General features: G+C 40.9%; 1 protein-coding gene and 1 long non-coding RNA gene across 5 annotated transcripts in view; one reads left to right on the top strand and one right to left on the bottom strand.

The window, feature by feature from the left end:
* Positions 1 to 528: 528 nt before the first annotated feature.
* On the bottom strand, positions 529 to 13,142 carry PURA (purine rich element binding protein A). 4 transcript variants are annotated; one of them, XM_037061784.1, is made up of 2 exons: positions 13,125 to 13,142; positions 529 to 6,459 (listed from the first exon to the last, which is right to left on the bottom strand). In XM_037061784.1, exon 2 carries the CDS (start codon positions 6,308 to 6,310, stop codon positions 5,345 to 5,347), a length of 966 nt encoding a protein of 321 aa, XP_036917679.1. In that variant the 5' UTR covers positions 6,311 to 6,459; positions 13,125 to 13,142; the 3' UTR covers positions 529 to 5,344. The 4 variants fall into 4 exon arrangements, with proteins under 4 accessions (XP_036917679.1, XP_036917667.1, XP_036917658.1 ...); XM_037061772.1 differs by lacking the exon at positions 13,125 to 13,142 and adding an exon at positions 12,304 to 12,617; XM_037061763.1 differs by lacking the exon at positions 13,125 to 13,142 and adding an exon at positions 12,182 to 12,293.
* Positions 11,758 to 27,094, top strand: part of LOC118997885 (uncharacterized) — a 62,998-nt gene continuing 47,661 nt past the window's right edge. Inside the window, exons 1-2 of the long non-coding RNA XR_005068748.1 lie at positions 11,758 to 11,925; positions 25,675 to 25,769. This is a non-coding gene — a long non-coding RNA (uncharacterized LOC118997885). The remainder of the gene's footprint in view (positions 11,926 to 25,674; positions 25,770 to 27,094) is intronic.

Here is a 27,094-nt window from a genome sequence, read left to right as displayed (position 1 = left end):
GTCAGATGTTCTTAAAAATATAAGTTCTCTACAGTAATTAATGCTGTCAGGTGATTATTATATAATTAATACAGTAATACAATTATTGTATTAAACAATAATTTTAATAGCAGTGGTCACTTTAGTTTTAGTTTTATAGGGTACTTCATTATGAATGGCCTCTATTCAGTTAACTTGCAATACAAGAAAAACAAATATTACAATGTCTGATTTAAAAATAGGTAAACTTTAACAACTTCGCACAAATAATTTCAGTATATTTATTCACTTAAGCAACTCCAATAATTATTTTCTATTCATTTCACCTTCATGTGGGGAAGTATATATATCTCCAAATTATTGATATTCAAATTTAGGGATAATCAACAATAAATGTTATACTGAGTTATCAACAATTGTTTCAAACCTAGGTTTTTAGCTAAGATTCCCTTTTTAGCATCCTTTTACTTAGAAAGCAGGATCTCATTCTGATATTGAAAAGACTCGGAAAATGGAAAAGTCATTAGATTTGGTATCTTATGTTTTGGAGGGGAAAATCCTAAAAATATGTTCAGATGTTTAATAAAATGAACTGTGGAGCTATGAAAGCCACCAGAGAAACAATTTCAGATATCTCCATTCTAAAATCATCTGGAATGTGTGCGTAAGTAATATATAAAAAAATTAGTGGGAATATGAAGAACAGAAGGTGAATCATTGGGGGGGGGATAAAAATAATCATGCCCATGACAGGGTCCACCATGACTGGCAGATAACTCAAATGTCATAAAAGTGTGTTTAGAAACTTTCAACAGTGCCAAATGAAAATGTTAAAGCACAGACACAGTGAATGAGATAATCCCCACAAACATCAATTTCCATAAAAAAACAGGAACAAAAACATTGATGTAAGCATCTTTCTTAACATACCAAATCTTGACTGACTGAAAAATTACGTGGAGTGCTTGGGCCATAGTACCCACCCAGATTTTCATTATCAACAGACTTATCTTTTCCCCTCCCTTCCACCCAAATTTAGTTCACTTTTCCTGCAGAAAAAGTATAGCATTCCTATAGTAATAAGAAATGAAAACAGTGAGTACAACTGATATAGATCCATTGACTTTTATTACAAATGTACTTGATCACTTGGCTTCAAAAAGTTTAAAATCAATACCCTATTTTCTGTATGCCAGTACAAAGCAAACTGTTTTACAAATTAAATACCTAAAAATTTGACAAAAATATTAAAATTTGATGAAAAACAATTATAAAAATCCTTAATCTCTCTTCAAAAAAGGAGGCAGTCTTCCCAGTCCTATTATACAATATTAATAATATTCACCATTTTAGAATAGGTAGCTAAATTATATTTTTCTGTTAGCATACAAAACCCTTAGACTAATAGATTTTATTTGTATATGCTCCAGTTAAGTTTGTGAATGCCATCTGATTGCAATATAATCAACTATCTTTGAGTCCTAATTTACACTTGTTTAATAATTTGCATAGTTTAAAAGGGATAAAAGTTATTCTACAACTAATTTTCATAGGCTATTACAGTGCTATTTTTCAAGGCAATAAGTATTTGCTCCCAAATGAAATTATCTGTCTTCTTTAGGCAGGGGTTAAAATTACTAGCAGCTTTCACCATTACCTGAAAAATCAAATTGGAATAGTTATCCATCTATAGATATGAAGACCTAAAAAACACACTGATATATTTTCCACTTTGAGTCAAATTTCGAACCCTGCATGGGACAGCTAGAAAGTGAGACTTTCAAGGTTTTTTATTTTCCCTGTTGGTTTTGGTTTCTACTCTCCATGGCTTTTGAGAAGCTGGAAAAGTCTGTCTTTCCTGACTTGTATTATTGTTTTTTCCATTTGGCAAATATTCATTTACCTCCAATCTTTATCTAGTGGAGGAAAAGCCAACATGGCTTTTCTTATAAACTTCCTTTGTTGTCAAAGGCATGTATAATGATTTCTACAGTTCTGGTTAGTTAACTTTAGCTCCCTCTGTGGCTGGATGACTGCTGCTTCTAACATCAGCATGATAAATAGGAGGCACAAATAAAAAGTAGCTTAAAAAAAGATTTGGTGATTTAAAAGAAAAACAAACAACACCAAACACACACACATATATATGGGCATTTAAAATCTGGTGGCTGATCTCTAGATTAAATTACTTGACAGTGTCTCTCATTTTAAAGAATGTCAATATTGCAATGCATTTCAAGTTTTCCTTTATACTTAGGCAAACAATAGTTTAACCAAGCTCTTGGACCTTAATTGTAAGACAAAGCAGATCATTAAAAATAAGGCATACTTGTTAGGAATTAAGCTTTGTTTGCTTGTTTTTGGCACATTTGATCATACTGTCTTCTATGAATAACACATATGGTCAAATATACCAACCATTTCCTTTTTTTGTTTCAGCACAGAGTTTACCAACTAGTAAAATAAAAACAAGGAAAAACTCCAACATAAAACACTGAAATATAGACCTTGGTAAAGTACCGAGCACCTGGGGGGAGGGTGGGGAAAGGATGAAATAGGAGAGGGAAGAAGGGAAAAGGTTTGGAAGGGTGCTTGGGGAGGTAAAGTGAGATGCAAAAAAGAGCATCTTTACAGTCACTTTAGTCTTTTGTATGATCATCTCTTAAGTCTTAAAAGATCTGCATGTGGATTTGTTTTTAAACCCACTGACCATAAATCAGACAATGGTTTCAAAATCTTAGTAAGATTGTGTTTAACTGTTATAGTGTAAAGACAATTGCACAATACGTGTGCTTCTTGATCCGGTAGGATTCCAAGCAGAATCTGAAGTCTATAGATAAGAAAGGCTTCACTTTAGGTACTTCTGACCCTAAAGAAAACCTCATGAAAGAACTCACATCTCAAAGAAAGGACACTTTGCCTAAGTTTGCTGTGTTTTTGTTGACCTGCACTACTTATTGCTGGCTACTATGAAACACTGATCTAGGAGTACTCCAACAACCTGTAGTACAAGGCATAACTTTAAGAAGCTATAGTAAACAAGAGACAAAATCAAAGCAATTCTCTTTCCTAACTAGTAACAGCACAGAGAATGCAGTCTTTTCCAATATCACAGTTAAAGTACAGTGAACAAAACAGCTCAACAAATCTTAAGACAAAAAAAGTGCAGGTTATTAATGTTTACATGCAGTTGATAAGCATTCCAAATGTCACATTATGCACTGTAAAAGCTCAACTTTACTATATGGAAATAAGAAAAATGCACCTTGGGGAAAGGGGGAAAGCAATTTAATCATTTCCAGTGATTTTGTAAGTAAAGAAACTCCTAACTATTGTACGGTCACCTCATATTTAACATTGTATGAATATTAAAAGCAAACAATTTAATGGGAAAATGCACAGTACAATGGAAATAGCTTGTTATTCAACACATACAGTAGATCCAAAAAAACAAAGACAACACACTCAACCAGGGAGCTTAAAAATATCAAATCAAACCCAAAGAACCAGCAGAAAAAAATCCTTCGAAAAGACAACTGTTTCACCTTCCTAGGCCAATGCTTTACAATATGAAAAGCACTGACACCTTCCAGCTCCTACAGGTGATGTCTCCTACATACAGCAGTTAGATCTATATGTCTGGATTTGCCAAGAAACAATTCCATCCCCAGAACTCTCTGCAGACAAGATCTTTTTTTTTAACCAAAATACTTTCTACAGAATTCCAAACCAAAATGTACTGTTTAAGGCATCTTTTTTTATAACATTTTCTCTTCACTCAAAGATGATAGTCATGCAGCAGTTTAATGATAAAAATATATTAATATTTTACTATACAGCAGCAAGAAGTTAGTTGTCAATTAAAAGCACACAAACATCTTTAAATGAAAACCTGTAAAAGACTATCATTACAAACAATTTCAGTTTGGAGGACACCAGTGTGGTAAAGTGCTCTCCTAAGCTTTCCATTTTCATACCCTAACACCTTGAATATATGAATTATAGAACATACTTTTGATAGAAGGCTTGTACACTTGGGGAACACAAATACACTTAGCATATAATGTAGCCAGTAATAACTAGCACCACAGCTACATGGAAATCCTTTACATACACCAACTTAACTTGACTCTCTCTTTTAAAATGAAACTCAGAATCCATGGCTCAGTACGATAACTGTAATTGTGTTGCTCTGCTTTTAACAGGTCTACATAAGTTAATAGCACTGGCAAAAACCAAAGGATAGCTTCGGACCTCTTACAAGTTTAGGAGACAGTGCTAGTGACCACAAATAGACTCACTACCTGATGTCCAAGTACAGGTTCACTGGAAATTGCTGCACGTTAGTTAAGTTTTTAAAATCCTTCTACACATAAAAAAAATATATTATGAACGATACAAGTACATCTCATATACACAATAATGACAAAACGCCTACTCAGTCAAAGCAAACAGATGCAGAAAAATATTATGGGAGATTTCCTTTTTCTCTCTTTTTCCTTTTGCTATTTGAATAACTTTGGTTCCAACCATAAAAATCACAACTTAGCAAATTTCATTTAAATGCCTTTTTTAATAATTTCTTCATGTTCACAGAAGTTTCACTGACCATTTTTATATGTTTAAGGTCCAGATGCAATGCATATTGTATAAAAGAGAGCACTTATTGTTTACCTTGCATGAATTAAACCTACGTACCTTTAACTCTACAAACTTCTGCATAACATTTAGACAAAGCTCAGACACACAGCATGCCTAGCCCTCATATATATACACATCTCTAATCACAGGTATATAGGGTGTCAAATATACTATAATAACCTCCATGTAAGGTTTGAAATTTGGTAACAAAATGAGAAAAACTAAAAATATTATTTTACGTGTTCTAAAATATCTCTTTTTTGTGCTAAAGTCAAATGTTAGCTCAACATGAAAAGGACTTTTATATAATTCAGCAATATTATAATCTTGACCATTTTGCAAACACTTTTAATAATAATAGCTTAAACGTGTACAAAAGTTCTTGGTTAATTAGGGAAATAAACACTCAGTTCTTTATATTTTTAATCAAGTAGGAAACACAGTTCATATAATGTTATTACTTTTTCTATTTTTTGTTTTTTGTTTTAGCAGCTGCTTACTGTTTTATATGGTGGATAAAGTGGACAACATCCAGCGATGGGTGGCAAGTCAAGAAGAGAAACTGTCAGTTGGTGGAGGTTCTGTGGGTGGTGCTCCCTTGGAGTTAAGTTGTTTTTTTTTTACTTTTTTACTTTTTATTTTCTCTCATTCTTTACAGTATATTTTCTGTGTGTGTGGCTGTGTGTGTATGCATGTGTGTGTTCTTTTTTTCCATTAAGTCTGATCAATCTTCTTCCCCTTCTTCCTCACCCTGCAGTAGCAGGGTGGCAGCGGCGGTCTCCTCCTGTTGTTGCTGCTGCTGCTGGTGGAGTTGCTCACAAGCAGCTCGCTTTTCCCTCTGCTTCTCTTGAATCTTCTTCATCTCCTCCGAGTATTTGCAGAAGGTGTGTCCGAACTTGGCCCACACCTTGTAGGGCACGGTGATGGAGTTGCGGTAGGTGGGCTTCACCTCGCTCACTCGCATAAACACACCGTACTTGTTGGAGCCCACATCGAAGAAGAAGCGCTTGTTGTCCACAGTCAAGGAGGTGCCCTCGGGCAGCTCAGCCGGCTCCTCCTCCACTCCGTAGTCGTCGATGAGCTTGGCGAGAGCGTCACGGAACTCGATGAGCCCCTGTGCGGGCAGCGCAATGGTCTGGCCCTGCGTGGAGCCCAGGCCGGGCCCCCGATTGACCGTCTGGCGGATGCGCAGGAAGCGGCCGCGCTGGTTCTCCTTGAGATCCATGTAGTACTTGCGGTTCTCACGCACCAGGAACTCACTCTTGAGCGCCCGGCGCGGCTCGTCCTGCGCCTGGGCCAGGTCGGGTGGCTGGCTGGGGCCCAGCTGTGCGTAGTGCTCGATGAAGTCGCCCAGGTAGTCGCGGAACTCCACGGCCACTGACATGGAGAGAGTGAGGCGGCTCTTGTTGCCGCCCGCGCCCACCTCAGCGATCTTCAGGAAGCGGCCCTTGGCGTTCTGCTTTACGTCCAGGTAGAAGCGCTTGTTCTGGATGTCCACCCGCTTGGAGGCCAGCTCCTGCGTCTCATGCTGCAGCCCCCCCGGGGCCCCGCCGCCGCCGCCACTGCCGCCGCCGCCCCCGCCGCCACCACCGCCCCCGCCGGAGCCCGAGCCTGAGCCCGGGTGCCCCAGGGAGCCGCCCGAGCCCAGCGCCGCACCACCCTGCTCGCTGCCGCTGTCTCGGTCCGCCATGATGCTGCGCTCCGCCGCCTCGCCGCCTCGCCGCCGCCTGCCGCTCCGCCCGCCGCCGCCTCAGTCGCCTCAGCCGCCGCTGCTTTCCCTCCCCGGCTCCGCCTGCTGCCGCCGCAACCCCCACAGCCAGTCAGCCACTCTCGCGAGATCTGCGGGAGAGACGAGACAGACGAGACCCGGTAACAGGGCACAGACTCCCCAGTACAGTAGCAGGGCGCCCTACTGTACGCGCCCACCCGCTCGCCCCAGCACGTGACCTGCGCCCCCTCCCCACTGCCAGCCCCCCTTCCGCCCGCCCGCCAGGCGGCGCCCACCCGCTGGCCCTCACCCCACACCCCTGGCTGGGAGGGGGGGAGCAGGACGCGCCGCGTCGCAGCTGCCGCCGCCACCACCACTGTGGCAGTCGCTGTTGGCTAGACCCTGGGCGGCCCTGGCCCGGGGAGTTGGGGTACTAGGGGTGAGAAGAGGGCTGCCATACTAAACATAGGGAGTGGGCCTGAGCTCTGCTTTCCAGTGACCCCACAGAGAGATATGGGCACAGGGGCCTGCGCACCGGAGCTGAGCCTGCTGCACAGAGGGACACCGAGTCACGGCCACCCCCTTCCCTGACGGCCCCAACAAGACCCAGACCCAAACCCAGAACGGCCCACACGCCGCCAGGCTATGCTGTCTCCTACCGCAAAGCCCTGGCCGCAGAGGCGGGTGAGGAAGAGGAGAGGTGGTGCGGCAGTAACCCTTAGCTGCAGAAGGGGCTGCCCGCGATGAGGCTGGGGCGCCGGCAGCAGTGGCACGGAGCAGCAGACACCTAGCCGGTCCCTCCCCTCGCTCCAGCCGCTCCCCCTCCCAACGCAGCGACTCTGGCCTCAGATGATCCCGCTCCCCCCTCCCCCCAACCGCAGCCCCGCACAGTCGGGCGGGCGCACTCGCTGGCTGGGGGTGGGGGGGGGGAGCTGAGCAGAGGACGGCAAGCAGCCGCACCAGGGCCGGGGTGCCCGCAATGCCTGTTCCCTTGGGCTCTGCCCTTCCCCCCACAAGCAACAACCAAAAAGAAACCACACTCACCCCCAAACCTTCAACGAGCCCCCTTTGGGACCAAGACTGCTCGCCTGCCTCCCCCTCCTCCTTCCAAGATTTGGGAAGGGGGGCAACTCTGCTCGGGGCTGAGCCCAGCCTGGGTTGCCGGCCAGCTCTGCGGATGAACCAGGCCCTGCAGGAGTCTTCAGCCCCTAGCCCACTCTTCCTCTTTGGAAGGACCCAGAAAAGGAGGAGAAAACCAAGCAGGGTTTAGGATATTCACGAGCTAAAAATGCCAGGAATTTCCTGGGAAACGCAGTTCCTTACGGGATTCATTAACGCAGGTTCACTCATGCATTTTACCCCTCCCAGAAACTCCTAACTCAAGCAGAGCCCCCACCTCTCAAAAAGTAAAGCATTAAATGATCTCTGGTTTTTAGGCAGATAGCTAGGTTACCGACCATTAGTTAACCAATGAGTCTTTAGACAGTGCCACCTGAAGGGGTTGTCTCCGGTCTCAGAAATCATTGATTTTTTTTCCTTCCTAGATTTGAGGCATAATCTAAGGCCTATTTCCTTCTCCCAGACATACAACGAATGCTCAAAACTACCTCACTGCAGTCTGCAGCCCTAACAGCTATGGGAAAGCTAAGGCCCGTCTGCAGAGGACCCCCTGCCAATGCCTCATCACCTTCTTTCTACAGGGGTCTCAGAGGATACAGATCTCAGAGCGCTATACCTGACTTTCTCAAGCAGAGAGTGCTGCCTCCATCCTGAAAAGAGTGTGCCTATCCCATCTCTCCGTTCCATTCCCTTTTCACATCCTCCACCCCTCAAAGTACGGAGATTTGCCTCCTTCGCTCTTAGCCCCAGAGACAACTGAGTACATGGTTGTCCAAGCGTCCTGGAAAAGAGAGCGATAAAAAGAGGACTGATGACCAAGAAACCCAGACTAGTCCAAGGCATAAGCCTTGTCAATACCTGAGCCCTCAAAGCCCCCTAATATTTCCCTTCACTTCCTGGACAAACCTGCCTGCTACGTATTCACAGCTTCCTTTTACTCTTAGCAAGGGTCCATTCTAACCAGCATTAGCTACTTCAGCTTTAGGCTGACGTTTACTACTCCCGTTAAAGAGCAAGAAACAAGGCAAATCAACCTGGCAATCAAAATGTAAACTGGAGTAGTCCTGTAAGCCAGCTCTATTATAACCCACCTGTCCAGTGGTCATCAAAACAACTCCCTAATGGGGAGGCCCACTAAGACATAGAAATCCAGGCACTGGGCACCATAAAGAATTTCCCCTTAGTTTGAGGGGCACGTGATACCCCTTCAGTGCTGATTTTTTCTGCACTCCCTTCCCTGTTGGGAAGGGGACATAGGAAACTGTTAGCGCACTTCACACCACGCAAAAATAAATAAATAGATAGATAAATAAAATAAAAATACACGTGTAAAAAAGCTCCTTCAGGCTCCACAGTAGCGATCAGGACCCTGGATAGACCCCGGCCCCAAACAGGGACGAAAAGGTCCCTGTGGCAAGGTCTCCGCACAGATTCCTGCAGGGCATTATGGTTCCACTTATAGGCTGAAGCTAAGATTTGATGAAGTCCGATCTAGAAGAACCGATGCTCTTCCTCAAGGGTTTATCTTGTGCTGTATCAAGACTTTGCCCCCTCCAGAGAAGGCAAAGCAACAAGGCCAATGGGACTGCAAAGAGGGGGCACACATCTGCCGGTCTGGCCATTCTTTCATCCTAATAATGATCTCTTCCCCATGACAAACAACAAACTACGGCTTTAAACTGTCAGCCTTCTTAGACCACCTTTGGAGTCTAAATTTCTTGCCCTCTGTCCCAAACAATCATGTCCAGAGGTTCTGCCGTGGTTTTAGTTTGAGAATGCTCTGATTTTCTGATAAAGTGTCCCCAGGAACTGAGTTCTTAGTTGCCCAGTACAGAGGCAAATGATGAAGTTTCTAGACAAAACACAGGTTAAATATCATTTCCTCGCTTAAACTGGGAATTTTACGCTCAAATCAAACGACGGAGACCTGGATCTCTCCGCAAAAACGCATACTAATTTATTTAATGATATTTATTGTTTATGTAAAAAATTTCTGCTATTATCAACTAGACTCTTATCTACTTTTTAAATGTATCTAACAAGCAAACAAGAGTAATGATGTCTTTTCCAAACTAATTCAATGATAAACTGGATATTTAGTATATTTTCCAGTACCCAAATAAGAGTTAATTTCTGGATAAGCCTGTAAATCTGGGCTTTTGGTCAGATTGGGAGGGAGGTGGTGAAAAGTAGCTTTTCCTTAGATTACAGAATAGAGTAGCCTTAAAAGAGGCAGCCTGGGAAGAATGAATATTGACTCAGAGAAAGTCTTAAAACAAAAAGTTTAGAACCTTAAATATAATTTCAAAGTTAGATTTGCATCCTAACATTGAAAATCCATTAGAAAATTTGTAGATTTAAATTATGTCTAACCATTTGTTAACTGCTTAAACAATTTACTACCTTGGTAAATGATAAGCCAGTTTTATTGTCTAGCTGTTTAAATATGTAATTTTAAAACAAATACTTATAAAATTAAATTTATAATTTCAATACAATGTAAGGGAAAACGAAATATATTAATATGCAGCAAAATATCCATGTTGATAAAAAATAATAAAATATTCCCTTTCTCAAAGTTTGCTTACGTTTAAAAAAGCGATGTCTCTATATTTCTTGTGCTTTTATTAATACTACACACACATTTTGAAAAGAATAGATCGCTTTACTTTTAATCCTATTATTTCTATGTCTTTAACAAACTCTTACCAACAAATACTTGATTGCAAATGAAAACAGACATTAGGTAGACAAGAAGGGAAAAAAGCCTCAATTTTCCTCCGCCTGAGCTACGGGTTCTGAAATAAACTAATTCAGCTCTGGTTTTTAAAAGTAAAAATTAACACACATTTATAAAATCAACTTGGAAAGAAGGAATCTACTTCTGGGTCATAAACACTTTTTGAATATAGTTTCCAATAGAAACAGTATGCTGATTAATATTTCACAGAATCACAGATTTCCAAAATAAAAAGAACAATATTAAAACTTGTGTTTAAGTGCTGCTCAGGTTAAATGACTGTTTTAAGCCAGACAATTATCTTCAAAACTCAAATCATTAAAACTAACTGCAATGTTTTACTGCAAGTGTTCAAAGTGGAAGAATTATCCATTTCTTCTCATTGCTATCTACCAGAAAAATTAAGGGAAACCCTCAAGTAGATATTAACGTTTAACGACAACAACAAAGACTAATGGATATAGTATTTCACCAGTCATTTTTAAAAATGTGTATCCCCTTTCTATAGCTCATCTGAACTCTAAAATTATGTCTCTTCAATGCTATTTTAATGTTTAGGGTTAAAGATATGAATTAAACATTTAAAATGTGAAGAGAACAATCCAGGTGATACAATCCTCGCACTCCACAAAATGTTTCCATTTTAAGCATTTCCAAGAGTTAAATAAACGTATCACATATTCTAAATTCTATAACATTTTTCGGAAAACCCGACATTTTTTGTAGCCAAAAGGTCCAAACACAAGCGATGCAAATGTCAATAGCTCCCTCTCTTCCGGCTGATACTTAAATGGTTTTACTAGTACCCGAAGGAATGAAATCAGCAACTCTCCACACACTAGCCAACATTCCAATTTTCAAAGCCGCAGTTCGCAAACGTCAGTTTGGGAAGGGAACACTCGGGGTGGGGGGGATGTCTTAAAATAATTTTAAAAATTCCTTTTTTTCTCTCAGTCTACCAAAAGATGTCAAACCAAATTCTGCCTATTGTAATACACTGGGACCTCCCTTCCAAGGACACTGGACATAAATATAGACACCGATACAAAAAGCTGCCCCAAAGCGCCTACCTAATCCGACAGAAACGCAACGGGTCCAGATAAGAACGAATTAGAACCCTCAAGAGGGTCCGCAAAGACAGCGAAAAGAAGGTGGCATTTACTTGGGGGTAGACAACAACGAACCAAAGAAAGTTGCCCCAGTTGGACTCTTGGGCCTTTTTCTAACCAAGTTCAAGCTCAAGGCAGATATGTTTGGGGGGCGGGAGCAGGCCCTTCCCCTACAGACATCTCTGCCGCCTCTGGCACCCACTGTCGTTCAAAGGGAAGCCCCTCCAGCTCTACAACCGTTCCTTTTGGTCCCGGAATAGGGCAGAGGAGGTTGTTGAGCTGACCCAGCTCTGTGGGGCAGCAGATATGCCTTGCCCGCGCCACCCATCCTTGGGCCTGGCTTCATCTGCGATGTCAGCATCAATGTATTATTTTTTATTTTTACAATGCATCCTGGGCGGGTGTATACATTGCGGGGGGGGGGAGGGGAGGTTGAACACAGAAGAGGAGGGGTTGCTAGTGGAGCTTAGAACCCTCCTTCTTCTCCCCTCCTGCCAGGTTTGCTGTGCAGGGAGTGTCGGCCACGCTTGGCGCACTGTCCCAGGCCCCGGGCGAAGGTGGCCAGGGAAAATGGGGCTTAGGGATTGCTAAGCAAACGGCACCATTGGTGGTCTCCAGCGCCCGCGGAGGTAGGATTGTCTTCTTTCTTTTAAGGGGCGTGTGATTTTGTTCTTTTTTGGAGGTAGGAGGGAGGGAGGGAGTTCGTGAGCTACGGTGTTGGGTGGGGGGGCGTTGCTGCACTGCCAGGGTCCCCGGAGGAAAGGTGCGGGGATATCTACAATGGTACAGTAATTATTCCTGGGGCGTAAGAGGGCGACTAGAGGACGGGGTGGGCAGCACCTCGAGCTGTGGCAGTGGCAACAGGAAAGGTCGCGAGGGGCTTACCCGGGCGGGCGGGCGCTGTCCTGCCGCAGGTGAGGGAGGGCGCGCGCTAGGCAAGCGCGAGGAAGGGGGGGGCAGAGGAGGAGGAGGAGGGCGCGCGCGCGCGCGCGCACACACACACACACCTGTCCTGGACAGCGGCGCGAGCCGAGCAGCGCCTCACTCGAGCTCTGCTAGCCGAGGAGGGAGGAGGGCGGGCCGGCAGGCGGGGGCGGGACGCCGAGGGGAGGAGGAGGAGGCGACTCGGATGGCTGGCTCGGCTCGCGCTCGTTCTCCCTCCCGCGGACAAGCCACGCTCACACCCCGATTCTGCCGCTCACTCACAGCCCCCTTTGCTCTCCCTCCTCCTCCTCCTTCCCCTGCGGGATCCGCTCGCCGCCGCCGCCGCCGCCGCAGACGGCAAGTCGTGGCAGCCAGACGTCGGCGCGTAACCCGGCGCTCCGTGCGTGACTCCGGGCGACGTCAGCGCGCGCTCCGCGCTACCCACCATCCCCCTCCCCCTCCAGCCCCCGCCTTCCGTGGCTCGCGCCCTCCGCCCTCGAGTCCCTCGGTTTTAGTTGCCGCGGCGGTCGCCGAGCGCGCTCCCTCCGCCCCCATTGGCGCGTGCGCGTGCCCTCGCCGCCGTTGGCTCGTCAACAGACAGCGGCCCAGGCCTTGAAGCGCGTCTGAGCAGGGCGCTGCTTACGGCCTCTTTGCCCGAACTCCTTCCACCCGCCCCAGGTAGCGGACTCTGGAGGACAAATCCCTTCTTGGGCTTTGAAGGCCGAAGCCAGGCTCAGGCAGTAACACAGCCCTGTAGGGCCTGCGTCAGTTCCAGATCTGGGCCCTCAGCGTCTTAGTCGCTGCCGCTACACTGCGTCACCTCTCCCCCCCACGCCCCTCTCGAGCCCTTGTTCCGCCCCCCCTTAGGAGGCAAAGGGCCTTTTATCTCCTGAGAGGGTCTCACCTTGGCCTTCAGACTCCTGCCGCGAGGAGCTAGAAAAACAAAATTAGCATAAAGAAGAAAGTGGATAAACCACATTCAGGCTCTTGCCTCAGGAATCCCTGACAGGAAGCGTGGGGTTGTTGCCCAGCCTCCCACGCAGTGTAGGTGAAACTGGGCCCCTTTGAGGGACTATGACTAAGGACAAAACTCTGATAAATATTACTTATGCGTCCTTGGGCTAAGAGGGAGAAAGTAAAAGGGGCGACTTAATTTTCATAAGTTACTATGTGAAATGCAGAACTATAAAATGTTCTTTAAGACAAGGTTTTTGATGCATGGCAACTTTTCCCCTAGCTTTGTACGCTGTCACATCTCCATTCTGCAACACTGAATACGTAGAGGAGGATCAGTTAAAAATTATCTACTGCAAACTAAATGGAATCTCGGAGAAGTCAATCTGAGATTTAGGAAAACTTAGTCACTGTCATTATTTAATTCAGTATATTTCAAGTGACTTTGCAATACACCCTGAGATACACTATTAGGCAATAGTAGACTTTTAAACTCACTTATGATAGGACCTTTTCCAAAAAGCTTATCTAGTTAACCTGCGGGGCAAGTAGGAACAAAGTGACGTTAACCCCATTTTATAGATAAGAAAATTGAGTTACAAAAATGCAACTTAGTTCTGGTGCAAGGAGTCTGTCACTGGTAGAGGGGAAACACCCTAGGTGTACTATCACCTACTTTATGCACTAAACCAGAAATCCCTCAAATGTTTACTTCCAGGTATCTATTGATGCCCCCCCCCCCCCNGGCCCCCCCCCCCCCCCCCCGCCATGGTAGGCAGAGCCTAATGTCTGAGAGAAAAAAATGGGGAGATATTCCTGGCTTTAGATATCATAGAGTACTCTAAAAGGTTTGGAATTTTCTACCTTCGAAAATTGCAGGTCAGCACTACAATTCAAACAATTGAATTGCAAAACAATTCAATTTCCATACTAACAAAATTTTTTTTATTAAGCCCTAGTTAGAGGTGAGAAAATGTTTGACACAGGTTTAAGAATGGGTCATTTCCTTTGAATTGCTTCATTATTCACCTCATCTTTAGGTGGCAGCACTACTTTATAAATATCTTTTATACTACAGTCTTCTACAACTTGATATCCTAAAGAATGTTTTGTCCTAAATGCTTCCAACTATATTGTGGGAATTAGAATCCAGTGAAAATAGGAAGTCATAGCTGAGAATTGGAATACTTAGGAGGTTCTAGAAGAGGAAAAATAGAAAAGCTTTCAGAGTAATTATTAAAATGTATGGGCATATTAAGGAAAAAGCAGAAAGTTTCCCCAAACCCCCTTTTTAAGCTATATGAGAAGCAAGCTTTTTTTTTTTTACTGTAATCCTAATCTCTCATTGAAACAGCACAAGATGTCCTTCCAAAGCAAGTCATAGTTTCTCGATACCGCATACTTATCAAGCATTTACAACTTTAAAGTTGCTAGTTGTATAGTATAGTTGCTCATATTCTAACTACAATTTTAAAATTTAGGTGCAGTTTTCCTCATTAAATTGCATAAAGCTTATGAAGATCCCAAATAGGACCTTATTGTTGAACCTGTGGAAGAGAGCTCTTCCTGGCTTCTCTTCTCACTTCCTAAATTGTTCATATACAAAGTAAAGGATCACTGAAACTCAGAGCAGTAAGAAGACAAGCTAAACCAAATGTAAAATAATAGCAATTTACAGATATTTGATATCTTAATTTCTCTCACATTTTGAGGGTAATAAATTGTGCTATATGGGCGTTATTTGGAGCAAAAGCTTTCTAACTAGAACTTTGTCATAATTAATTTGGTTCTTCTGTACCCCTTTACCGAAGCAACCAAAATTGAATTTACATGCATTACAAAATAGACTGCATTAGATTCACAGCACAAACATAACCATCAAGGAATATAGAGGTATGACTGTCAGGAGTGGGAAATCAAATTATTTCTGGATAAGAGGATAAGTCTTAATAAAGTCTTTCTTGATGGCAGCTTTCATCTTTCTCAAGTCATATTTGGGGAAGAAGTCTCAAGCAAATTGGTAGAATTCAAGCTCAGCAGTATTATGCTAAGATTTTTTAAGCTCTCTGGTGCCAGCAAACCATGCAGCCTGGGGGCCTTGGCTCCAAACTTCTGCCAACTCCATTTTGGCAATAGTGTTCTGTTGAGCAAAGTTTGCACGTGTTTGGGGTGTGAAGTGGTTCCTCAGGCATTTATCTGGTTTTATTCCAGTTTTGGGACTTGAGGACGAGGGTCAGAAGCATGAGACTTGTATAGTTCATCTGTACCCTGACACAGACCACGCTAGTGATCTTGAATTTTCACTTAAACAAGGGCAGCTTTTTCTTTGTTGGTGTAGAAGTTATTGAAGTGGACCCTTTGGTTTACAACTTAAGTGCTAACATTATATTGAGCCAGTCTCAGGAACAGATAAGCAGGACTCTTTCTGCTGAGGGTATAGAGCTATGGAAATTTACTCCTCATCCTCCTATCCATAATACGTATTTATTCAGATGAAACTCACTAAATAATATGCAACTTGAGAACAAAGGGGCCAGTAATGATTAAAACTTCATCTCATTGTTAGATTATAATTATGAGCCTCTGATCTTTCTTGGTATGAGTTGTCTAGCTTCATCTCCTTTAAACACATCCTCCCATCCTAAAGTCATTGGTTAAGAAGCAACACCTGGCCCAGATGTATGTGCACTAACTTGTCGTATTTCAGGGGTCCCTTTCCTGAAGGAAACATAATATAGTCTCAATTTCCATTAATTTTTTTCAAGTAATTCTAATAGAAAATTCCTGCATGATTTGTGGTAACATAGTTTGAAAGACACTAAAGTGCTGTCAGAACACTCTATTATTTTTGTTTTGGGGTTTTTTCCCCCTCCCTGGTTTTAAGAGCAATGAAAAGAAAAAAGTACGAAGTAAAAGTAACAGTCGTTGAAATGATTATCTTACCTCTAACCATGATCAAAAGAATGCCAATTTTTAGGATACAAGTTAGTAATTTGAACATGGTAGTTATTCTTGATACTCTTTTTAAAGTATATTTTATTGATTATGCTATTACAGTTGTCCCATTTCTCTCCCCTTTATTCCCCTTCGCTCTGCACCGCCACTCCCTCCAGCATTCCACCCCGCTTAGTTCATGTCCGTGGCTCATACATATAAGTTCTTCGGCTTCCCATTTCCTATACTATTCTTAACCTCCTCTGTCTATTTTGTACTGACCAATTATGCCTCTTATTGCCTGTACCTTTTTCCTCATTTTCCTTCCTCCCCCTCCCCACTGATAACCCACCACGTGATCTTCATTTCTACGATTCTGTTCCTGTTCTAGTTATTTGTTTAGTTTTTGTTGTCTTTGTTTTTTTAGGTTCAGTTGTTGATAGTGTGAGTTTGTTGTCATTTCACTGTTCATAGTTTTTATCTTTTTCTTAGATAAGTCTCTTTAACATTTCATATAACAAGAGTTTGGGGATAATGAACTCCTTTAACTTTACCTTATCTGGGAAGCACTTTATCTACCCTTCCATTCTAAATGATAGCTTTGCTGAATAGAGTAATCTTGGATGTAGGTCCTTGCCTTTCATGATTTTGCATCCTTCTTTCCAGCCTCTTCTTGCATGCAAGGTTTCTTTTGAGAAATCAGCTGATAATCTTATGGGAACTCCTTTGTAGGTAACTGTCTCCTTTTCTTTTTTAAAAAATCATTAACTGGCCTGCAACCTAGGCATGTACTCGACTGGGAATCGAACCGCGATCGTGTGGTTTATAGGCCTGTGCTCAATCCACTGAGCTACACCAGCCAGGGCTTTGTCTCCTTTTCTCTTGCTGCTTTTAAGATTCTCTCCTTACCTTTAACTTTGGGTAATGTAATTATGATGTGCCTTGGTCTGTGCTTCCTTGGGTCTAAGTTTTTTAGGATTCTCTGAGCTTCCTGGAGTTCCTGGAAGTCTATTTCTTTTGCCACATTTGGCGGGGGGGGGGGGGGGTCTACNGGGGGCTCTCCTTAATTATTTTTTCAGATAAGTTTTCCATTTCTTGCTCTTCCTCTTCTCCTTCTGGCACCCCTATGATTTGGATGTTAAAATGTTTAAAACTGTCCCGGAGGTTCCTAAACCTCTCCTCTCTTTTTTTTTTTTAATTCTTGTTTTTTCATTCTGTTTTGGCTGAATGTTTATTTCTTCCTGCTGCTCCAAATTACTGTTTTGAATCTTAGTTTCCTTCCCATCACTTTTGGTTCCCTGTGTATTTTTCTTTACTAGCACTTTGCATACCCTTTGATTTTGCCTTTGTTTTGTGACCATACTCAACCATTTCTGTGAGCATCCTGATTAGCAGCATTTTGAACTCTGCATCTGATAGGTTGGCTGTGTCTTCATTGCTTAGTTCTTAGTTATTTTGGAGCTTTGATCTGTTCTTTCATTGGGGCCATACTTTTTTTTTTTTCCGGCTTGGAGTGCCTTATGTTGTAAGGGGTGGAGGTAGTTAGGTATTCAACAGTGTAGGGCAACCCAGTCACTGAGTTGTGGTGCTGTATGTTAGGGAGGGGTATGAGAGGGAACAATGCCACTCACTTGGCTCTCGCTCTGCTTTCATTCACTTCCGCCACTACCCACAAGCAAGTTGGGCCCTTCTGGTGCTGATTCCCAGGTGGATGGGTTTGTATTCTACAACCTTGTGGGCTCTTTCAGTGGACTCTGCTGTGAGAGTGGGATTTTCTCCAGCTGCTGCACTCACCCATGGAATTTTATGACCAGAGGTTTTGAGGCTTTATTTCCCTGCACTGAAACCCTGGGTTGCTCAGTCTGTCTTGTTCCCTAGTTATTCTTTCTGGTTTATCCACATGCAAATGTGGGACAGCCAGCTACCGCCTGCCTGCCTAGTCCTCCAACTGCTGCCTTGCCATGCATCCTCTCTGCCCTGCTTGCCCATTGCTGCCCCTCCTACCAGTCTGGATCAATGTTTCTTCTTTAACTCCTTGATTGTTGGACTTCCATACAGTTTGTTTTTCTGGCAGTTCTGGTTATTTTTAAATTGGTTGGTATCATTCTTTTGGTTGTGCAAGGAAGCAAAGTGTATCTATCTATGCCTCCATATTGGCTGGAAGTCCCCTTATTCTTGATACTTTTGCCAAGAGTGTGGCCTAGATTCTCACTGTACCTTTCCTTTTTCTTTCCTTCTCTGTAAAAGCAATTCCCAAGTCACAACTGATATATGAATGAGGTTAGAGATAAAGAGGTTAGAGCTGGACCTTTCCAAGAGTGGGTCTATCTGAACTGGAAAGACTATTGAACATTGTTGCACATTTTATGGTGCCATTTTACTACCTGGAGCATGACTAAATACATATATGTATAAGTAGGTATGTATACACAACAAGATACCACTGTTCTCTGAAGCTAATTTAGGCCATTTTTATAACTGAATGTACTAGCACTTTGCAAATAGATGATGATCAGGTAGTTGGGTTTCTTTCTATGGTGAGTAAGATGTTTTGGGAGGAATATGAAGTAATTTTTTTAATGTTTTGTGCTATAATATTTTTCTCTTAAGTATATTTTTCTTCTTGTTTACTTAAATAATTAAAATCAATTATTAAATGTAAATGTACTATAAATATAAATCTAATTGTTTGTTTTTATTTCTTAGTAAATCAATATTTACTTGATAAGTATGTATATAAAGAAGAAGTGTTATTTATTTATTTATATATATTTTTAAAAAGACTTTATTTATTTATCTTTAGAGGGGAAGGGAAGGAGAGAAGGAGAGGAATATCAATGTATGGTTGCCTCTTGTGAGTCCCCTGCTGGGAACTGGCCTGCAACCCAGGCATGTGCCCTGACTGGGAATCGAACCGCGATCGTGTGGTTCGCAGGCCCACGCTCAATCCACTGAGCTACACCAGCCAGGGCAAGAAGTGGTTTTTAATTCCTAGTTTGGAATCCCATTAATATACATACTACGTAAACATTATAGCTAATGTTTAGATGACTTTTTTTGGCTTAAATTTACTTTTTAAAGTAGGTGTTACCTGCTATATTAGGACTAGTTCTTGGGACTCCCTGCTGTTTATGTCACCCTTATTTTCTTGAGTCATTTATTGACTAGTATCTATCAAATGCCTATTTGCCAGACATTGTTCTAAGTGCTCAAGCAAAACAAATCCCTGCTCTCATGAGTTTCCACTCTAGTAAGACAGATAAACAAATATATAATATAATGCTGGATAGTGTTAAGTTCTAAAAAGAAAAACAAAGAAGAGGTGAAAGAGTTGTATGTGTGAATGTGTGTGTGCATGCCCCCCATCCGATACTTTAAATGGTGTCATCAAGAAAGCCTGTCTGAAGAGGGAGTGGCATTTGAGCAGAGACCTGAAATAGTCAGTCATGGGGATATATGGGGAGACGTTTCAGATGTTAGGCATTGTGCACAATTTATGGCACATAAAATCCAGGTACAAACAGCCCATGTGAAAACTACATATACATCTTTTTTTTTTAAGAGAAAAAAAAACTCATTAGGTTTTCAGGAAAAAAGTTCATTTACTATCACCTTTGCTCTATATTTCCCATGATTATTATATTATTTAATACTGTGAAATTTGTGGCTCTACCGACAAAGCTTCACAATAATGTACCTGCAATTCCTAAATTCAAAGAATGTTTTCTTAATTTGTTTGGTGGCAAAAACTGGAAATGGCATTACTCTAAAGTCTTTGTTTATTCTAGTTGGTGTGACTTTTGATGCATTTCATTGTGTTTGATTAAGGACTGAAATAGGTGTTTGATTAAGGACTGCTGCCCAGGACAACACATGTTAAGTAAAATATAGACAGCATAATTTATTAAGTTCCTAAAATATTTTAAAATATTTAATTTAGAAACTCATCTGGCCCCAAGGATTTGGGATAAAAGATTGTATACCTGTATCAGATTTCTTCTTGATTCTTTGATTAAATATCACCATTGATGTTAATCTTTAGATAGCCTTTATTCAAGAATGGAATGTTTATATAATTCTCTTATTATGTACCTGGCACTGAGTAAACACTGTATATATTAGCTCACGAAGTCCTCTTAGCAACCTTATAAGTAAGTTCTCTTATTTGGCTGATGAGAAACTTGAGGCTGATGAGAAACAGAGAGATTAAGAAAACCTGCCAAAATCACCTGTCTGCCAAGTGGCACAACTAGGAATTGAACCTAGACAATTTTCTTTCATAGCTTGCACTCTTCACCATTAAACTAACTCTTCCTCCCCCCACCCTAGTCTCCCATACCTTGGAGGTTTTGAATATTAATCCTTCTAAGAGGATAGTTTTTTCCTCTACTCTGGAATATCAGACATCAAAATTTTACATTTCTTTACAAATAAATATCTTTCTTTTTAAATCTTTATTGTATTGTTTTCCATTATCATTTAGACACTTTAATATACCCCTGCCCCCCACAAAAATCTTTCAATAATTTTTTAAATTTTACTTTTTTGGTACTGCTATAATTGGAACCATTCCTATTTCCAGTTGAAATTGGAGATTTATTTATCCCAATTCTTTGTCTGATAAATTTTCATGTTAATGTTGTGTTTTGCCATCCTTGTCCTTTGCTCTGAAGATTCTTGGATAATAATGAGGCACCTCCCTTATTATTGTGGCCTTGTCAGATGTCAGATCACTTTAAAATTTGCATCTAGTTTAGTGAGCAGTAGCATTTGCTAAATAAATTTCTGTCACTTTTGTGGGTTTCTCTCAATGAATTGCATAACTTGCTTCAGATCACTTTATTCTCGGCATATTAATTTAGCATTTTTGAGTTGGGATTGATTTTGTTTTCATTAGCTTGTCCTCAGGTAAGAATTCTTCCATAAACAATTAGAAACCAAAATAGTTTCTGTTTCCAATTAACTGCTTGTTTTGGCTATATAAAAGCAAGATCGATTGAATATATATCATGAGGTTGGACAAAGACTCTACTATGTGTAACTGTATAACATAGATAAGGTCAATCTGAGCAGGTATAATATATTGAACTTTCCAAGCATCTATTCTTGATCGTCCCAGAGATTCATCATGAGGCCTTAAACAAATCACTTTAGGTGTTCCCTGTGAAAATCAATGTGTTGTCCTTGAATACAAAGACCAAGGTTCTGACACATACTCAGCAAAGCATTATCTTTTGTAAAGTTGATAGACTTGTTCTGAGCCAAACACAGTTTCTCTGGGGTCATTCAACAGCTCATTTTGCTAAGTTTAGAGGTGCAGTTCATGGCCACCTGAGCTAAAAAGGAATTAAAACTATCAATTTTATCTCATTACCATACTGCGGAACCAAATGATCCCAACAAGTCAGTTATTAAATTGCTGAGAAAGAAATAAAAAAGAGACAATAAATCTTATTGTCTTAGTGCACATATGTGCACTAAGGTTGGCTATAAAATACATCAGTTTATTATTGGAGAAATCAAGGGCTTTGCTGAGGCTTAGCTGAATAACTTTCTATCTCTGGCTCCAGAGGGGTCAAAAAGATCAGATTTTTCTCCTAAGATCATGATCCTGGAGACACAGCTTTTCTCTGCTAGTTTCTCTATAATATTCTACATTCACAGTGTCCAGTACAAAACTGTTGAGGCACACCATTAATATTTACCAAGGTGTAAGAATATCTTGGGATAAAAATTTAATATTTATAATTTATCTCACCTGTATATAAACAAACTTTAATGAATTTATGTGATAACAACTTTTTATAGCTCTTCTCTTTTCCCCAGCTTTTATTTAAAAAATTCCCGGGCTGGTATGGCCCAGTGGATTAAGTGCAGGACTGTGAACCAAGAGGTCACCAGTTCAATTCCCAGTCTAGAGCACATGGCTGGGTCCCCAGTATAGGGTGTGTGAGAGGCAACCACACATTGATGTTTCTGTTTCTCTCTTTCTTCCTCCCTTCTTCTCTCTAAAAATAAATAAAGAAAATCTTTTTTTAAAAAAGGAAATCCCTCTTGTGTAGTCAAGAATTGGACTAGGTAATCCAATCTCCTAGGTCCAAAACTGTACTTTCAAATTTCTATGTGACTTTGGCCAAATTACTTAACCTCCATAGGCCCCAGTTTCTTCGTTTATCAAATGAAGATAATAATATCCACTTTCACATAGGTGTATTGTGAGGATTACATTAGTTAATTCACAAAAAGCATTTAGAAGAGGACCTGGTATGTGGTGAGCACTCCATAAATGTGAACTCCCACCTGCTGCACTAACTCAAGCCAAGTTCCCTCTTCTTTCTCTCTCTCCCTCTTCAGATTTTAGGCTCATCATTTTATGCCTAAGATTAAAATTGTCCTCTTCCTCACTAGATCCATCAACTGCATTGTTTTGAAAACCTCCAAGTACTCTTTCCTTTTCTCAGTGTTGGGCTATTTTACCCTCTTTCTCTCTCTCTGAACATCTTTTTTATTGGTTCTTCATAGGAATTAGTAAGTCTTCCATTTACACATTGAAAAGTTTTTCTGTGATAACTAGAGTATGAGTTCCTTGAGAGCAAGAGCTGTGTCTTAATTATCTCTATTAGTCCAGCCCTTTTCCCCTCCTTCCTGCAAGTCCATGCTAGAGAAAGGTTTGCTTAACAAATGGATTAATTTATTTAGCCATTGTAATTTTTGCTCATGTTATGGTAGATATTCTATTTTGAACTTCCAGTTTTCCTGAAAATTCCCTTGCCCTTCATCTCTGGAAATTTTAACTTCACCCAGTGATACTGAGATTCCAGTCTGGATCATCAGGCAGGTAGGGGGTTCAGTTTACCACATACTCCATTCATATATGAGACAAAAAAATCCCACTTAATTCACCTAGATTTAATTGTACTTACATTGTCTTGATTCCAGATAGACTGATTGTTCTCTTTAAAATCTGTTGGTAGCTTTGAGAGGGGTTCTATTTTGCAGAACTCTTTTTGAAGATAGGGCCATACCACCCTCAGTTGCTTTACATGCAGAATAAAAATCAGCTCTCTCTCACTTGAAGGAAGTGAGGATGAATTTTATCAATCTTTTTAAAAAAGATTTTATTTATTTTTAGAGAGAGGGAAAGGGGGGGAGAAAGAGATGGAGAGAAACTTTGATGTGCAAGAAATATCAACTGGTTGCCTCTTGCATGCCTCCAGCTGGGGACTTGGCCTGCAACCCAGGCAGGTACCCTGACAGGGAATGGAACTGGTGACTTTCAGTTTGCAGGCCAGCACTCAATCCAATGAACCACACCAGCCAGGATGAATTTTATCAATCTTTTAAAAGTTTTCTTTCTTTCCTCCTTTATTTTTTAAATCCTTACCTGAGGACATGCTTATTGATTTTGAAGAGTGAGAGGAAGGGAGGGAGAGAGAGGGGGAGAGAAACACCGAAGTGAGAGGGAAGCATGGGTTGGTAGCCTTGTACATGCACCCTGAATGGGACTGGACCTGCAGCCCTTCAGTTTATGGGATGACCCTCCAACCAACTGAGCCACACAGGCCAGGGCAAAAAGTTTTCTTTTTAATGTATACAAAAAATACATAACACATGACATTTAATAATATAATGAAATACCCAACTTAATGGCAAGGACATTTCCTAGTAACTTGCGGCTACTTTTCTGTTTCTCCTTTATCTCTTCCTCCTGCTCTCAGAAGTAACCCTACATTTTGTGATTCTCATTCCATTGATGTTTTCCTTATAAATTTAGGTTTATGACAAATGTACATATGCTAAAACAATATGTTGCTTAATATGTGTTTTTTTAAAAGAGTAACTTATTTTTTAAATTGTTTTTAGAGAAAGGGAAAGGGAGGGAGAAAGAGAGGGAGAGAAACGTTAGTGTGTGAGAGATGCATGGATCAATCGGTTGCCTCTCTCACACCCCCAACTGGGGACATGGCCCACAACCCAGGCATATCCCTGACTGGGAATTGAACTGGTGACCTCTTGGTTTGCAGGCTGGCACTCAATCCACAGAGCCATACCAGCCAGGGCTGCATTAAAATTTCTTTTTTACTGCAAACCAGACGATCGAGGTTCAATTCCCAGTCAGGGCACATGCCTGGGTTGCAGGCCAGTTCCCCGCAGGGGCCAGTTCCCTGCAGGGGATGCACAAGAAGCAACCATACAAATCTTTTCCCACTCTTCCACAGTTTATAAGAATTCTACTTACTCCTCAATTATTTGTTACTTTTACATTTAATTTTTGCCAGTCTAGTGGGAGTAAAATGTTATATACCTATTTTTTTTGGATACTGGAAGAGTCATCTTTACCTAAAACTTTTAAAACTTTCCCTTTCTTTCTCTATTAAGAGTTTGCTGCCTGATTTGACATTACTGTGCTAGGGATTCTGTTAAGAGGAAACCTTTAATTTGTGTGGTAGTTTATGCTAAGGGTATAAAAGTTGAGATGGGTTACTCAGTACAGACTGCTAACTGGGCTGTTTGAAAGTTGCTTTTAAGTTGATTTTATATAAATACCATTTTATACACAGTTAAAAATTTCTTTTTAATACTCTAGAGAAATGGAAATGTGTTAAATTATATTGTTTGCTATTGGCCCATTAAAAATTAATCTGGTCTTAAGTTTATACCTGTCTATAAAACTAGTTCAAATAAAAGTCTCCTTCAGTCTGTTGATCTGGAGTAGTTTCACTAAATCAAGTTTAGTAAAGCTATCTTTATATATTTTTTTGTATTTTAATTGTATCAAAGATATTCAACTTAACCTCTCTTGACATGATTATATGAACCAACTAATAGACAAATTAATAGACAAATTAGTCTCTCAAAAAAACTACAAAACTCCAAATGTTCATCTCACTACTGTTAGCCACTAAATTGATACATGCATTGACCAGGAAAATAAACCCAAACAGATGGTACTACTATATTGTGCCTAAAAATGTGTGGTCTTTTTTTAATTGAAAAAGCCATCTTGTATATAATGGTTTTCATCAATAACTAAAAACACATGGAGACGGAACAAGAGAAACCAAGATGAATGGCTATATATTTTTTAAAGAACTTTGATAGCTCCTAGTGTTTATTGTCTTTAAAAACAAACACTAGTTTGTCATTTGTCTATTTTGTCTTGCCTTTGAATGAAAGATTTTTGAGGGAAGGAGCTGTGTATTTGTTTTATGTTTCTTTATTACATTGTTGAGTATAGTGTCATATCCCAGAGGTGAACTCAGAGATAGGCACTGAGTGCAAAAGTCCCCTTTTTACCATTGATATTTGTTGACTGACAAAATGACTGAGTGAATATTCATGACCAAAGCATAAAAAGGCTGTAGTTTACATTCTTTATAGTCTGTAGTTATTATTGGAAATAATCAATCATTAGGGTGAATATATATATGACAACTGGGTGCTTTTCAACTTTACTTATATAGCTAAAATGTGTTTAGTAAAGTTGCTATCAGTGTTTGGCTTCTTTTTATTTTCTCTTTTCAAGCCATGTGTTAACTCTCATTTCCTCATTCCCATAATGCCAGGTATTCACCTCTATACTGATCGAGGAGCTGCTGAAGAAAGACTGACTCCTGCAAAGCTCCCTTCAAGTGGGGTCTTTTTCTTTCTATCATGAAGTGTAAGTAAGCTTTTTGTTGTTTGCTTGCTTTTGTTATTTTGTTTTTGCTTGCTTTTGTTATTTTGTAAGGGGTTGTCTATAAGATAGGAGGTTAAGTCTTCTCACGTGGATTACAACATGACCACATACTCACCATAGTAGGCAGCCTCCAAGAAGGCCCTTAGTGATTTCTGCCTTCTGGTATTACTACACTGTTACATAGTCCTCTCCCACATTCTATAAGGAATGGTCTGTAGGATCAACAGAATACAGCAGAAGAGGTATGTCCCTTGCAAGATTAGACTTTGAAAGACTTCAAGGACGCAGAAACCACAGGCCAAATTGGAACCTCAACTAGTTTTAAAGGGAACCATTTCTGAGGCTGTAAAGTGCCAACCCAGATCCCGAGCCAAGAAGGTCTGGGTCTTTCACGGATCTAGAAAAAGTGAGAGAGAAAAACCTAGACATGTAAATAGAAATAAGTAGGAATTTCACTAAATGATAGTGGGAAAAATAGAGAGCACCTAATAAAAAGACATGTTGATATATGATCTAACATGGTCGCACCTGAAAAACATGCTGAGTGAAAGAAGCCAGTCACAAAAGACAAGATAATGTATGATTCCACTTAAATGTAATGATCATAATTAGCAAATCTATAAAGACAGAAAGTAGATTGAGAGTTGCCTAGGACTGGAGGGTTGGGGGTGGGGTTGGGTGTGATGGCTTAGTTCAGGATTTCTTTGGAAGTAATAAAAATGTTCTAAGACTGATTGTGGTGATGGTTGCAAAACTCTGTAAGTATACTAAAGCCATTGAATTACATACTTTGAATGGGTGAATTGTATGGTTTATGCATTATATCTCAACAAGGCTGTTTAGAAAAAGACTGTGGCTTCTACCTTGGGCTTTCTCTCTCTTCTATTGCTTGTTCTGGAGGAAGTCAGCTGCCGTGTCTCAAGGACACTCAGACAACCTAACTATGGAAAGACTTATGTGGCAAGGAACTGAGGTTTTCAGCTACCAGTCAGTGAGGAACTGGAGCCTGCCAAATAAAATAACCTTGTCAATGATCTTTGTTAATCCTGTACAGGTGGAAAGTGTTGTCTAATGAGGTTTTAATTTGTACTTTCCTATTAAGAGTGATACTAAGTATATTTAATATGTTTAAAGGCATTGGTAGGAGAATAAGAAATAAAAACGTGAATGCCATATTCAGTGACATGAGGAAACATCTTTAAACCCAAAGCATCAAATATGAAAGTTAAAAGTGGATGAAGAAATGACAAATGACTTAAGTTAGAGAAAGGTAAAAACCTAGGTACTGCAGAGGAGGAGGACACCAG

The sequence above is a fragment of the Sturnira hondurensis genome, unplaced genomic scaffold (assembly GCF_014824575.4).
Source record: "Sturnira hondurensis isolate 20B ecotype Veracruz unplaced genomic scaffold, ASM1482457v3 Scaffold0001120, whole genome shotgun sequence".
Classification (NCBI taxonomy): Eukaryota; Metazoa; Chordata; class Mammalia; order Chiroptera; family Phyllostomidae; genus Sturnira; species Sturnira hondurensis.
Note: the sequence above shows the minus strand (reverse complement) of the source record. Positions and strands in the feature narration are given on the sequence as shown.